Genomic DNA, 14,235 nt, shown 5'->3' on the forward strand with positions numbered 1-14,235 from the left:
ATAGGAAATTTTTGGCTGGAAGTTGTTTTCTTTCAGAGTTTGGAATATATTACTCCAAGCCCTTCTGGCTCTCATGACTTGGTTTGGGAAGTCTGGAGTGATTCTAATTGGTTTGCCTCTGAATGTCACTTGGCCCTTTGTTTTTGTTGCCTTTAAGATTCTCTGCTTGGCTTCCACATTGGTCATTTTGACAATTATGTGGCGTGGGGATCCTCTTCTCGGATCCTGTCTAAAGGGAGTTCTATAAGTTTCCTGGATCTGTGTATCAACCTCTTGCTCTATATTTGGAAAATTTTCTGCTATTACTTCCTTGAAGAGATTGTTGATCCCTTTGGTATCACTTTCTTTTCCCTCCTCTATTCCAATTATTCTTAGGTTAGCTCTCTTAAGATGGGCCCATATTTCTTCAATGTCAGATTCCTGCTGTTGGATATCTTTTTCTAGATTAGAAACTATGCATTCATTTTTGGATTGCTCATCTTCTAAGAGCGAGATTCTTTTCTCCATGTGGTCTAATCGGTTGTTTGTGCTTTGAATTGAGGCCTTTACTTCATTAATTGCATCCTTTATCTCTTTTTGGCTCTCTCTGAGTTCTTTTCGAAGCACCTCTATTATTTCTACAGTTATTTTCCTGATTTGATCTTCTAGAAATCTCTGATTTTCTGTTTTATCAGGTTCTGATGTTGTGGGGTTGTGCACATTCATTGCTCCAGTGTTATTCCTCTTTCCCATGATTTCGGAGGTTTGTGCCTTCTCTGGGTTCTTCCCTTGGGTCACTATGGCTTCACTTAAGGTGCTCTGGATCTCGAGTCTGTATTAGCTCAGAACCTACTACTCCTTTACTGGGTTGTATCACAGAGTCTCCGACCCAGGGAGTCGATAGAGGCTGCTTTAAACTATGGGGGGTGCCAGGTTGCACGCTCTCCTATGGTGTGATATCTCTGCCACCACTACTCCCTCACTGGGTCAAGTCCCAGGAGGCACAATACTGGGATTTCTCCTCTGTGGCCCGCAATTTGACTCACTGTTCTTGAGTACGTAGATGTAGCTGTACTGGACTCGGTGAATTCACTGCTGCTGCCGCCGCCGGTGGCAATATGGCGCCTCTGCCACGCCCTCGGCCATGAGGCTGGCGTATTTTTTCTTCTCTGGTTTTGATTTCCACTCTGAATCCCTGCAGCATGTGCTGAGCTCAGCCACTGGGAGCTTTAAATGCTGTCTGCGCCGAAAGATCCCGCCTGGCTGATCCGCGTCGGCTCACCTCGGCTTGCTGTAGCCTTCCGCTGAGTTCACCGCTGCCGCCGGCAGTATGGCGCTGCTGCCGCGTCCTCGGGCGCGTGTGTCTCCTCTGTGGCCCTGAGCTCTGTTCTCAGTCCGCTTTCTCTCTGGAGACTGGTGGTTTTTTTGTTTTTCTGGTGTTGGTGTTTTCTGGCTATGAAAGGCGCTCTTTTTGTGGTAATGGAGATTGGTTGTTAGCGGGACTCTTAAGCCCCGCTTTTCTCGGTCGCCATCTTCCCGGAAGTCTCTCTCTGAACATTTTTTAAATTTTATATTGGTGCACTGTAGTCATGCATCCTAATGGAGTACAAGATGGTAGAGGCATGCATGCACACATCAGCCCTTACCCAAATTCCACCCAACCCTTCCCCCTCCTTCCTTCTCATTCCTCAATGTACATGATGTACATCCACAAACATAGCAAATATTTTTAATTCCCTCTTTTGTTTCTTCTTGTATCTATTGTTTTTGCAGCATGTCGTTTAATTTCCCCATATTTGTGCACGTTCCAAGATTTCTCCTGCCACTGAGTTAATCTTGAATTTGTTAAGATTTGTTTTATGAAGTAACATATGGCCTATCATGAGACTGTTTCATGTGTCAGTAGGAAAAAAAAAAATGCATCTTCTTCTGTTGGTGGATGAAAAGTTCTGTATGAATTTTTCAGTTCCATTTTATCTAAAGTGTAGTTCAAGTCCAGTGTTTGCTTATAAATTTTCTATGTAGTTGATATATCTATTATTGAAATTGGGATATTGACAAATGGTGCTGGAAACTGGATGTGTATACGTAGGAAAATGAAACTAGGTCTCAATCTCTCACCCTGAACAAAAGTCAACAGACTTGAGGTCATCTGTCACGTGTGACCCAGACAGGACTTGGAAGTGCTTGCTAGGGCCCCAGCATGTAGGCACGCTCTGGACCACCTCTGCCTGCTGCTTTGCCCAGGCGTCTCCCACAACCGCAGCAGCAGCAGCTATCCTGCCTTTACCCTCCATGAGAGGTGGAAACTATTTTTAATCAGGATAACACCTCTTTCGCCTTTGGGTGCGCTCACTCTCTGCGTATGTGAGTGACAGCTCTGCCTAGTTTCTCCATGGGATTAGGCTCTAGGCACCCGCAGTGCTGAGCACTGACATCGCACTTCACCTCGACTCCCTTTCTTCTCTCCTTTCGCTGTCCCATTCTATTATTACCCAGATATCTGCAAATTTTGAATACATGTAACAGTCAACCAAAGAGGTTTGAATAAGATACTTAAAACACTGAGGTTATAACATAATTACTTAACTCATAAGTGAGTTTTTGTCTACAAAATGTGATACGTCATACAATATAAATTACAAATTAGGTTTCATCCTACTCCTAAAAAAACATTTATTCTAATGTAAGTGAGCAGTGAAATACCTTATTAAATATATAAAATGAATCCTACTAGTATTTAACAAAGAAGATAAAAATAAATTAATATTTTAAGTCATTACCTAATGATTGTAGACTTTTGTGTGTATTTGTGTGTGTGTGTGTGTGTGTGTGTGTGTGTGTGTGCATGTGTGTTATTGGGGATTGAACCCAGAGACATTCAACCTCTGAGCTACACCCCCAGCTCTTTTTTTTTTTTTTTGGTGGTACTGGGGTTCCTGGAAGCCCTTCTTCCTCCGGGCTACACTCCCAGACCTATTTTATATTTTTGAAACAGGGTCTCTTACTCCAGCATGGCTGGCTTCGAACCTGCGCGATCCTCCTGTCTCCGCCTCCCAAGAGCAGGGATTACAAGCGTGCGCCACCACGCCCGGCCTCCCAGCTCTTTTTTAATGTGTTGTTTTTGAGACAGTCTCGCTAGGTTGCTGGAAGTCTCACTAAGTTGTTGAAGCTGGTCTTAAGCCTTCAGTCTCCCCATACTAGGCTTACAGACATGCACCACCAGCCTAGTTGGCTGGAGCTTTTCTTGAGTGAGGTATGGTAGAAAGAGGAAGGAGAGGGTATAACCAGCCACTCTTATTGGGGGAGAAGATGAGAATTAGCAAGATTGAGAGAGGGAAACAGAATGTGCCAAATACTTATCTATATCTAACCCCAAGAATCTGGCCAGCATCCTCTTCTCCAGTCTCTGAAGCAACAGGAAATAAATAAAAGGAAGCAGTCCAGGAAGTCACAGACACAGCACAGTGGACATTTGTTTGTGAGTTCTTTGCTTACGATTGTACAGTTCCTGCTGTCATGAGTCTGTGTTGGCAATACACGTTTTTTGAATGCGATATAACTGCCCACCTTCTGAAAAGAACAATGGTAATTATTTTTTGTATATTCTAAAATTTACTTAAAATTTTTGTATAAAATATTCAGAATATCTTCTTTCCTCTTATTCACACCATCCGTGAGCAACAGGTTAAACAAATTCCTCTACCGCAAATACTGCCGACACTACTAGGTATCCTAGGCTCTTGACAATCTCCCTCACCTTCCTAGATCCTGTTCTCAGTGAATAATGTAGGAAAGATGAACGTTATGAGATAGAAGGCATTTAAACATTGAGAGCAGAAAAGGAGATCCTACTGAGAGGATGTTCTGAGCCACCAAGGTAACTCATGGTTTATCTGCTTTCTCAGGGGGAAAAAAAAAGATGGAATCAAGTTTGTCATAGTGAATTGTTGATTTATTAGTAAATTTCAATTAAACTTTTTTTTTTTTTTTGCAGACAGGTTGGCAAATGTTTGTGAGAATTAGGTTACAAGAGTGTAGACCCAGAGTAGTGTGGGAGATGAGAAAATAGATCGCTACCCTGCCAAAGTGAATGTGATTGTGTTGGGGACACCAAAGGGCATAGTGGCCAGGATCTGACAAGAGAAGTCAGATCTGTGTGGGGAGAGTGTGGAAGATGGAATGATGCGTCAGCCCATGAGACCACACATGAGACTCCAGAGGGTCCTTGTGCCCCGACCCATGCCCTTGACCTTCCTTGGAAGTCACTGTAAACAGCCCTTGTGGGTGACAACGCTAGCAGTGCCTGTGTCTGAGGGTGGTTAATCCCTGCCCCTGGACCTTTATTTGCTGGCCACAGTGTGGTCCCTTGGGCCAGGGAGTCAGTGCTGTTGGAGCAGGTCTTCACTAGCCCTGGAAGGTGATCAGTAGATAAGGTCCTCATCAAACTCAGGGTTGGATTTTGCACCTTCTGAGTACTGTGGGCCTGACTGGGCCCCTGTTAGTAATAGCAGCAATCCCCTTCATGATGGTCCCTTGTTAGCTTTCCTTCTTTCTCTGTCTTGAGACCCACACATTCACTGTGTTTTCCAAAATTACCTTTCAAGCAAAATAGTAGCCCATATATCCTGATAATCAGGAAAACCCAAAGATGAACACCAAAGACATTTCTAGTAGGTCTTTTAAGATCAGGGATCGATACCTCCCTTGGTAGGTGGGATTCCCTAGCAGTTCAAGGCCCTCTGTCATATATGAGACTCAGTGAGAGCCTGGGACACCATGACCTCCTTGCAGTATGTTTGGGAAAAATAGAGAAGATGATGTTCCCCATAGATTTCTGTGTAAAAGAGAGAGGAGATAGCAGGAGATGCTGAGATAGGAATGCAGAAGAGACTTCAGAGGAGTCTGCGGAAGTATTACCCAGAAAGAATAAAACCCTCCAGCAGACCCAGGGGATAAAGGAGATTGGGACAGGTTTTCTCTTTATTGTGTGACAGTTTCTTAAGCCACTTTATTTAATACTAAGGAAAATGTGGCCAAATCAGATGCAAGACTTGGGAATACAAAGGTGGCTGAAGTATGGACTTCATGTTCATTAGCCCTCTGGAATTTCTTCTTTGGGGTTGGAAAGAGGAGATCAAACTGCCCAAATCCCTGTCATGTAAATCTTTAATCTGATCTCTGAGGGCCTGAGTGACCTGTGCATGTTGGTCTGTAGAAGCCAAAGAGATGTTGGTGTAAAATCCAAGTATGTACTTCTTAGGTCTACACAATAAATAAAAGTAGCAAGGTATGTATTGGATCACAAAGACAAAGTAGTTTTGGTATATGACTGTTTACTATCATGAATATTGATGCCAAAGATATAGTAGAGTTTCTAAATATTAAGTGATCCTTTTGAATTGAAGGCAGCAAGCCAGGCAGGCATGTCTTTCTCCTTCTTTGGGGAAATATTACAGTGATGACTCTGGAATGGACTGTTCTGCCTTCTCTCTCTGTAGTTCCAGTAGTTCTGTCTCCAGAGACAGCTTGTATGCCTCCAGGGCCATTTTCACCTCATCCGCGCTTGGGAGACCCTGCATGAGTTTTCTGCCTGCAAGTACTTGCTCACAGCCATCAGGGACCTCCTGAAAGAGATAGAGGTGATAAATGTGGTGAAGCGTCTTCTCCAAATCACGGAGGAGATGCATCTGATGATAGTAAGGCTACCGGTCAGAACTTAGACCAGGCCCAGCATGGTGGTTAAGCAGGAAAAACCAAAGGTCACATTGAGGTCTACCAAAGTTTTCCCAACTGACACATGTCCATTCTGAGCATGGTGCCCAGATTAAGGAGATAGAGGTTATTTCTGCTGATCATTCAGAAATAGAATAGTGTCTTACATGCTCTGTAAAGTGTACAGTTAGGAGTCAGCATCCCCAGGTCTATGAGATCCTGTTCTCTAAAGGGCTGTTTTTCCTGTTCTCAAAGAAGAAAGAGAAAACTTGCCACACTTAAGAATGCTTCAAGAAAAGAAAAGAAAAGAAAAGAAAAGAAAAGAAAAGAAAAGAAAAGAAAAGAAAAAAAGTTTCTGATGACTCAGAAATGAATCCTAGAAGTCAAATGTCACCACTATTGGCTAGGAAAAAAGCTTTGTAGGGACCACCAAAACTTTTGGTTTGATGGCACAGAACTTCATTGCATTTTCTCTACTTACCCACTCACACTTGGGCACCTCTGGGTACCAGGTTCCATTCTCTGAACAGGTAAGATTTTGAGGACCTGCCAGTCCAAAGCCAGAGTCACACTGGACAGTGACATTTTCCATTTCAACATACTGATCCTTATCTGCAGACAGCTTTCCATTTTCAATCTCTGGTTTCAGACACAGAACTATAGTAGAAACACAGGAAAGCAGACCTTATTATAGTCTAGAATAATAAAAATGAACTTTATTTAGGTGCTGTTTACTATTTTATCTTATCTTTCTTTCTTTCTTTCTCTCTCTCTCTCTCTCTCTTTTTTTTTTTTTTTTTTTTTTGTGGTACCGGGGATGGAACCCAGGGGCATTCTACCTTCAAACGGCACCCCCAGCCCTATTTTTTAATTCTCTCTAATTTCGTAACAGGGTCTCACTCAGTTGCGAAGGGCCTCGCGTAGTAGCTGAGGCTGTCCCCGAACCGTGATCCTTCATTCTCAGCCTCCCGAATGCTGGGATTACAAGCGTGCACCACCACGCCCAGCTCCTTTTCTCTCATTTTTATAGCAGTAATATTATTGTTATTAAACATGGCTACCTATCAAATTTGGGGCTGAGTTCTTAGTGTGACCGTCTCATTTAAGCCTCATAATAATGCTGTAAAGTGATTACTATTATTATTTCCATTTTACCTAGGAGAAAGTTGAGACAGGGAAACAAACTTGTTCAAGGTTTTAAAGGTTCTCAATAGAGGGATGAGGTGTTTATAAATCTATGTGATATTAGATTCTTAGCTATCAAGGTAACTATCCCTCCCAGCTTAGTGTTATAAGATGCAAAGTTTCAGATTTCCCCTCTTGATCTTATTCTTCTGTGTGCCATGGAGACAATGGTGGCAAATAAATAAATTTGCTAACAGCAAAATGATGCTTATTGATACAAACCTGTATGCCTATGAAAATTAGCCTGTCATGACTCCTCCTGTTCCCACAATAGGCTAAAACCAACAAGTCCCTTACTTGTACAGAACCCTACAGTTTAGTGGGGCCTACCCTGTACATGACTCTGATGGAAACACCTATCACATTATGAAGTTTAAAACTGGCCTAGGAGAGCCTACGCTCACACTAGAACGAGTCTTTGAACAAGCCCACAGGTACACGCATGTGAAATGTGATGCTCTAAAATATATCAGGAAATATATACAAGAAACTGGGAGTAGGGGCTGCCTCAAGAAAAAAGAACTATGTGAGTAGGAGGAAGAAATGAAGAGGAGGAATGTTTCTGTACATTCTTTTTGCTTTCCACTTGCATATATTAATTTCCATCTATATATATTAATTATTTTATTTTATTTTGTGGTACTGGGGGTGGAACCCAGGGGCTTTCCCAGGGGCTTTCCTACCTCCGGGCTATACTCTCAGATCTATTTTATATTTTATTTGGAAACAGGGTCTCACTAAGTTGCTGAGCGCCTCACTCAGTAGCTGAGGCTGGCTTCAAACCTGTGTGATCCTCCTGTCTCAGCCTCCCAAAGCACATGGATTATTACAAGTGTGCTCCACCACACCCGGCTCTATTAGTTATTTTAAATAAATGAAATGAAGTGGGGTGAGATGTCTTTTTGTCGTTTCTGGCAGGGAAGAACTTTGCTCTCAGTCCTCTTGCGACAGTTCCAGTATGCGTCGTGGGCTGAGAAGGGAGCAGAGTTACCTTTGCACTGAGGGGCTGCAGGTGACCACTGTGAAGAACTGCAGGAGAGTTTGGCTTCTCCGACCATTCGGTATCCCTCGTCGCAGTCATACCTAACCTCGTATTTGAAGATATTGTATGAGTTAACGCGTGTGTGATATCCGTGGGCAATGCTAGGAGGAAAATCGCAACCTTGATGAAAAGACACAAAGTGAGAGAGTGTGAGTTTGTAAAACATGTAAGATAGCACATCCCAGAATTTGTGTGGTTGGTGGAAAGCTTCACCCCGTGTTTCCATCTTCTCTGCCCCTAGGATCATTTGCCAAACCTGTGCACCTGTTTTTCTCCCGTAAACCTCAGGTTGGGGAACTAGAAAGGCTCCCCCTTAGGCTTTATTTTGTTCAACTCGTTGACAAGTTCACTCAGATTCATCTTCTTTAGGAAACATTTTTGCATAGCAAATTGAATTTAGTCCTAAGTCATATCACACTAGTGGTACATCTAATTAATTTCAGGATAAATGCAGAGATGCATGTCTGTGAGATTGTGTAAAGATGTTAATGTCTGAGTGCCTGTTCTCCAACCCAAATGCCCATCCATTTCCACCAAGAAAATACTGGATTTTAAAATATCTCAAAGGAGAGCTCATAAGAAGAATAAAAATGTCGATAACATGCACATTGAAATAATCAATAGACCAAGGTACAAAGTCCTCTCAAAGGGACCACTGGCAGGGACCACAAGTATTGCATGAGAAAGTTAAATAAAATGGAACAGAGCTGGGTGTGGTGGCACATGCTTGTAATCCCAGTACTTGGGAGGCTGAGACCGGAGGATAGTGGTTCGTGGCTCAGCTACTCAGTGAGGCCCTCTACAGCTTAGTGAGAACTTGTTTCAAAATAAAGAATAAAAAATCAGGATGGGGTTGTAGCTCCGAGGTAAAGTGCCCCTGGTTCAATCCCCAGCACCACAAAAATAAATAAATAAATAAATAAATAAATAAACAAACAAACAAATAAATAAATAACAGAGAAACTGGGGAAGGGTTAAACTAGTGCTCTATTCATGTAGAGCTGTACTATCTCGTACCCCATCAAGAGGTACGATTACAATGCACCAATAAAAAAGTGGAATAGAGCAAATGTTCAGGTATCCTACTCAAATAAGATTGGCTGGAAACCAAGTAACAATTGTTTCCAAAGTATAAATTTACTAAAAATAAAAATTAAAAAACATTTACCAGAAAATTAGTATTTAGAAAACTCTCTCCTGGCCTTTCGCATAGATACTTCAACATTAGTCACTGCTATTTTCTATAGGAATCATGTGTGTGTGTGTGTGTGTGTGTGTGTGTGTGTGTGTGTGTGTGTGTGTGTGTTACTGGGGACTGAGCCCAGGGGCATTCTACCTCTGAGCTTTATTTTGAAATAGAGCCTCACTAAGTTGTGGCTGTAACTCCCAAGTACTGGGATTACAAATGTGCGCTACCATGCTTGGCTTCATAGAAGTCGTCTTCATAGACTAATTAATCAATCTAACCATTGGTCCCAGTATGTCATTCACATTTCCACATGGTACCCATACTCATTATCTTCTCTCCTACACAGAATGCCTTTCTTCTTTTTCTAGTCCCATTGCTCTGGGAAGACTTTCCTTTCCTAGTAAGCAGTTACTAATTTCTCTGAACTTTTACAGTTTTTAAGGAAGAGATTATATAATATATACAACTACTTACTGAGATCTTACTATAACACCACATATTTTATATACATGTATCTATAAATGTATACATGTATATTTACATTTTTATTATAAATATATAATTTATACACGGTTTCTATTATACATACTTAAATATACAGTATATTTGGTATGCATTCTATGGCAATATATAATATATATACATATATATATAATAGCTTATATATAGTGTATTACAGAGATTATCTAAACACAATATTTTCTCATTCGGTCATCAAAATACCACTAACAAATACACATCATCATCTTACCCATTTTTTATAAAAGAAAACATTTTTACAGAAATTTAGCATCTTGCCCCATTTAACACAACCATTACGTGGCAGAGTCAAAATTAAAACTGAAGTCTAGTTTTCTCAAAACCCCATATTCTCTACAGCTTCAGCCTACACTTTCCAGCTACTATTTAACAGCTAACTTATACTATTTGTATCTTTCATTTCCCATTTTCCCAACAAGGAATATTGCCAACAGTGTCTTTGTTCTTGACATATTAGGCCCCAAATAAATGTTCACCTATGTACTACTTTAAGTTTACAAATGGAATTTCCTATGCATAAAATAAAACACACTCCTCAGGAAAAGACCTTTCCTGAATTCATCTAACAAATATATCTGTAATTCATTTCCATAAGGCTGTTCAGAAAACAATGAGCTTCAGTCTCGCAGTACTGTAAGAAAATAAGTCAAGCTGGGCGTGGTGGCGCACACTTGTAATCCCTGTGCTTGGGAGGCAGAGACAGGAGGATCGCACAGGTTTGAAGCCAGCCGCGCTGGCTTAAGAGACCCTGTTTCCAAATAAAAAAAATATAAAAAATAGGGAGTGTAGCCCGGAGGTAGAGGGGCTTCCAGGAACCCCAATACCACAAGAAAAAAAAAAAGTCATGACCACATGAGTAGTATAACCACAATACTGGTCAATTTACAATTATGTCCAAAAAGTGGCCTGCAAAAAGGGTATAAAAAAGAAGGAAAGAGAACCAAGGGAGAGAGGGATAGGATGGAGTTTCTTGGAGAAGACTGTGTGTGTGTGTGTGTGTGTGTGTGTGTGTGTGTGTGTGTGTGTGTGTGTGTATGAGTTACTAAGACTTAACTCGAGGGACTTTTACCCTCAAGCTACATCCCCAGCCCTTTTTTTGTGTGTAATACTGGGGACTGAACCCAGGGGCATTCTATTTCTGAGCTACACCCCCAGTCCTTTTTATTTTTTATTTTGAAACAGGATCTCACTGAATTGCTAAGGCTGGCTGTGAACCTGTGATCCTCCAGCCTCAGTCTCCTAAGTACTGGGATTATAGGTGTGTACCACCACACCCAGCTAACAACCCTTTTATTTTATTTTTATTTGTATTATTGGTGCATTGTAGTCATACATCTTAATAGGATAAAAGATAGTAGAGGCATACATGCACACACCACTCATTTAGCCCTTCCCAAATTCCCTCCCCTTTTCCTCCCTTTTCCCTCCTCTTGTTTGGCTTAGTGATTGACTTTGATATGTTTGTGCGTGTACATCATGTACATTAGGGAATTTCTCTCTTCACTCTCCCATGCGCCTCAGTTAGGTCACCTTATTTGCTCATGTATAGTTTCTCCTTCTTTTTCTAGAGTTCTTCCTACGACCCATTTTCTCCCTAGCTTCCACATATTAGGAAGAGCACCTGATTTCTTTGTGTGTGTGTGTGTGTGTGTGTGTGTGTGTGTGTGTGTGTGTGCCTGACTAATCTCAGCATAAATTTAAAAAGAGCACAAGTGAACTTTATTTTTTTGTTTTGAAACAAGATCTAGTTAGGTTGTTGAGAGTTGCACTAAGTTGCTGAAGCTAGTCTTGAACCTGTGATCCTCCTGACTCAGCATCCCAAGTGCTGGGATTATAGCTATGCACCAGCATGCCCAGCTTGGAATAATGATTTGACCAAAGGCTTAGAGGCAGCAGGAAGTTGACACTGGTGGAAGAAAAAGAAACAAGCTTAAAAACTAGGTTGACACTGATTTGGGTTTAACTTAGACCACAGGTTAAGAAACATGGACCAGTGGTAGGATTTTGATGAAGTTGGAAAAAAGGGATAAATACAGAAAAACCTGAAAAAATCATGACATCTTTTGGTGATCTGTTGGATACAGAGTGCATTCCCTGCCTTAGAAAGAGGGGGAGAACTATCAGGCTAGGAAAATAGTGTTCCGGGGGGAATAATGAGAGGGTTAGAGTAGAGTATCTATCTTTGGAAGAATAACCGATTTGGCCATTTGAATTCCCAAGGATGGAATCACCAAGGGTAAAAGAACTCTTTTAAGTAACTTCAAATTTCCGTTATAATATAAGAAAACTTCCAAAGTAAAATACTCTTCTGCCATTCTTAGAAAAACACCTATGAAGTCACCTTGTGATATTAAGAAAGTTTAAAGTCTAGAAAATATGGGATCGTTCTGGAATCCTAGAAATTAGTTTTGACAAATTGCCTATATGCTCTTATCAGGATGACAAAATGACATTATAGGAATCCACGTTCTATCTGCTTTGCCTGTAATCTTTACATCACTGGAATTCGGAAAATGCCCAATATCACTTGAATATGGAATATAATATCCATAGGAATAAACAAAATGAGTGGCAATATTTTTTCTTTTCTGTCGAGTGAATTTGAATACAAACAAAATGCTTCACTTTAAATGTTCTGATATTAGTATAAGGAATGTGTACGTAAGTACTTGTTAAATGATCTTAGAAGTTTTTCTCTTAAAGAAAACATACCAGAAGAATGAGAGATATTAGTTTTATCAGCATATCTTCATTTATAAATTGAAAATATCATCACATCTGCATGTATAACCAGCATTATCTTAATGGGACCTGAAGCTGCTCCTAAGACCTTTCTGTACTTGTTGGTTATAATAAGTTATAATATAAGACCTCACACTTAGACAATGTTATAAATTTATCCAGTACTTTGGAATTTTACTCTAGCAAATTTACTCATGATGTATAATAATTTAAAATGTTACTTTCACAGTGGCAAGTAGGTTCAACTAAATTGCTGATGCAATAGAAAAGAAAGAAATCTTATGGAAGAATTAACTTTTAATTATTTAGGAATACTTTTTGATATATCATACATGGATAATATAAAATTATTTTGGTGCTAGACCATTACTTCAAGAATTTATAATATTTAACTTTCCGAGTAACTATAGCCTATATTAAAAGAGCTAAAACTACTCAAGCCAGGCATGGTGGCTTGTAATCCCAGCATTTGGGAGGCTGAGAAGGGAGGATAGTTGTTTGAGGTCAGCCTCAGCTACTTAGTGAGGCCCTCCACAACTTAGTGAGACCCTCTTTCAAAATAAAAAGTAAAAAGTAGGGCAGGGGTCGTATCTCGAATGTCAGATGCCCCTGGGTTCCATCCCCAGACCCACACACACACACACAAAATCTAGTCAAACATACTTCTTGGTAATGCACTTCATTGTATATCTCCAAAATTGTACTGAATTATGGCTATATGCTTTACTAATTCTTAGTCAATAATTCTCCATACCTTGATTTAAGCAACCTATTTTTCCCCATAATTTCATACTTACCACACCGGACAGGTGGACACTGCAGTAGAGACAGGACCCCAAGGAACCACATTGCTGGGAAAATGCTCTGGAATTTGGGGGCCATGGTGCAGTATCTCAGAGGCACAGCACAGGGGCTTAGCATTAGATGCCCTGAATCAGGCTAAAGTTAAAGCTTTAAATTACTTGTAAATGGATCCTTGAGTTGAGGAACTAAGTCCTGGCAAGGACAAAACATGAAGTCACTGAGAGGGAGGGGCAGAGCTGGGGAGAGCAGGTTCAGGACAGCCAATAAAGCCCCCAGTCTGGGGGACAGTGAGGTGGGCTTGACAGGAGAGGTCTCTCAGATTCTGTGGCTATTGATGATCACAACTCCAAGACTTTATGGCTGTGTTCTTCCCTGAATAAAGAGGCATTCGTTGGCTTGTTATTTCCATTTATCCCTCAATTTCCTTCTTTCCTTTCTTCTTTCCTCCCTCCCTTTCTTCCTTCTTTCCTTCCTTCCTTCCTTCCTTCCTTCCTTCCTTCCTTCCTTCCTTCCTTCCTTCTTTCCTTTCTTTTTTTTTTTTTTGCTGTGGTACTGGGGGTTGAAGCCAAAGGCATTCTACCTTTGAGCTACATCCCCAGCCCTTTTTATTTTTTGTTTTGAATAGGGTCTCACTAGGCTGCTGAGGCTGTCCTCAAACCTAAGATCCTCCTGTCTCAGCTTTCTAGGTACTGAGATTACAGGAAAGGACCACTATACCTCAAGTTTCCCCTGAGTAATACTGATCTAGTCTGTGTGGCAGGGTTTCAGGGAACAGGTTGAGATGCCAGAGCATGTTGTACACCATTTTCCAGAGGTGCTAAGTCTTTAATCACTTGTTTGAATCTCCAGTAAGAAAGTGGGGTAAAAAAGATCTAGAGTTAAGTTTTCTCCTTAGATACTTCAGTCTAGTTGGACTAGAGACTGTATGCAATTCTATAATCATGAAAAGTCAAAAATACAGTAACACGATTATTTATTAAATATGTATGTTTTATTGAAGCATATATGGAACCAAATTAATCAACTTCAGGGCTGCATG

The 14,235-nt window shown here is 40.8% G+C and overlaps 1 protein-coding gene across 1 annotated transcript in view; it reads right to left on the minus strand.

Moving 5' to 3' along the window:
• Positions 1 to 2,331: 2,331 nt before the first annotated feature.
• The window catches only part of LOC308265124 (zona pellucida sperm-binding protein 3 receptor-like), a gene marked incomplete at both ends in the record, with an annotated part of 83,562 nt that continues 71,658 nt past the window's right edge, over positions 2,332 to 14,235 (minus strand). The window contains 5 exons of the mRNA XM_080698720.1: positions 2,332 to 2,482; positions 4,060 to 4,134; positions 5,437 to 5,606; positions 6,176 to 6,351; positions 7,871 to 8,041. Coding sequence (XP_080554846.1) covers positions 2,332 to 2,482; positions 4,060 to 4,134; positions 5,437 to 5,606; positions 6,176 to 6,351; positions 7,871 to 8,041 — 743 coding nt within the window. The remainder of the gene's footprint in view (positions 2,483 to 4,059; positions 4,135 to 5,436; positions 5,607 to 6,175; positions 6,352 to 7,870; positions 8,042 to 14,235) is intronic.

This window comes from Muscardinus avellanarius (genome assembly GCF_963383645.1).
Source record: "Muscardinus avellanarius genome assembly, chromosome: 7".
Lineage (NCBI taxonomy): Eukaryota > Metazoa > Chordata > Mammalia > Rodentia > Gliridae > Muscardinus > Muscardinus avellanarius.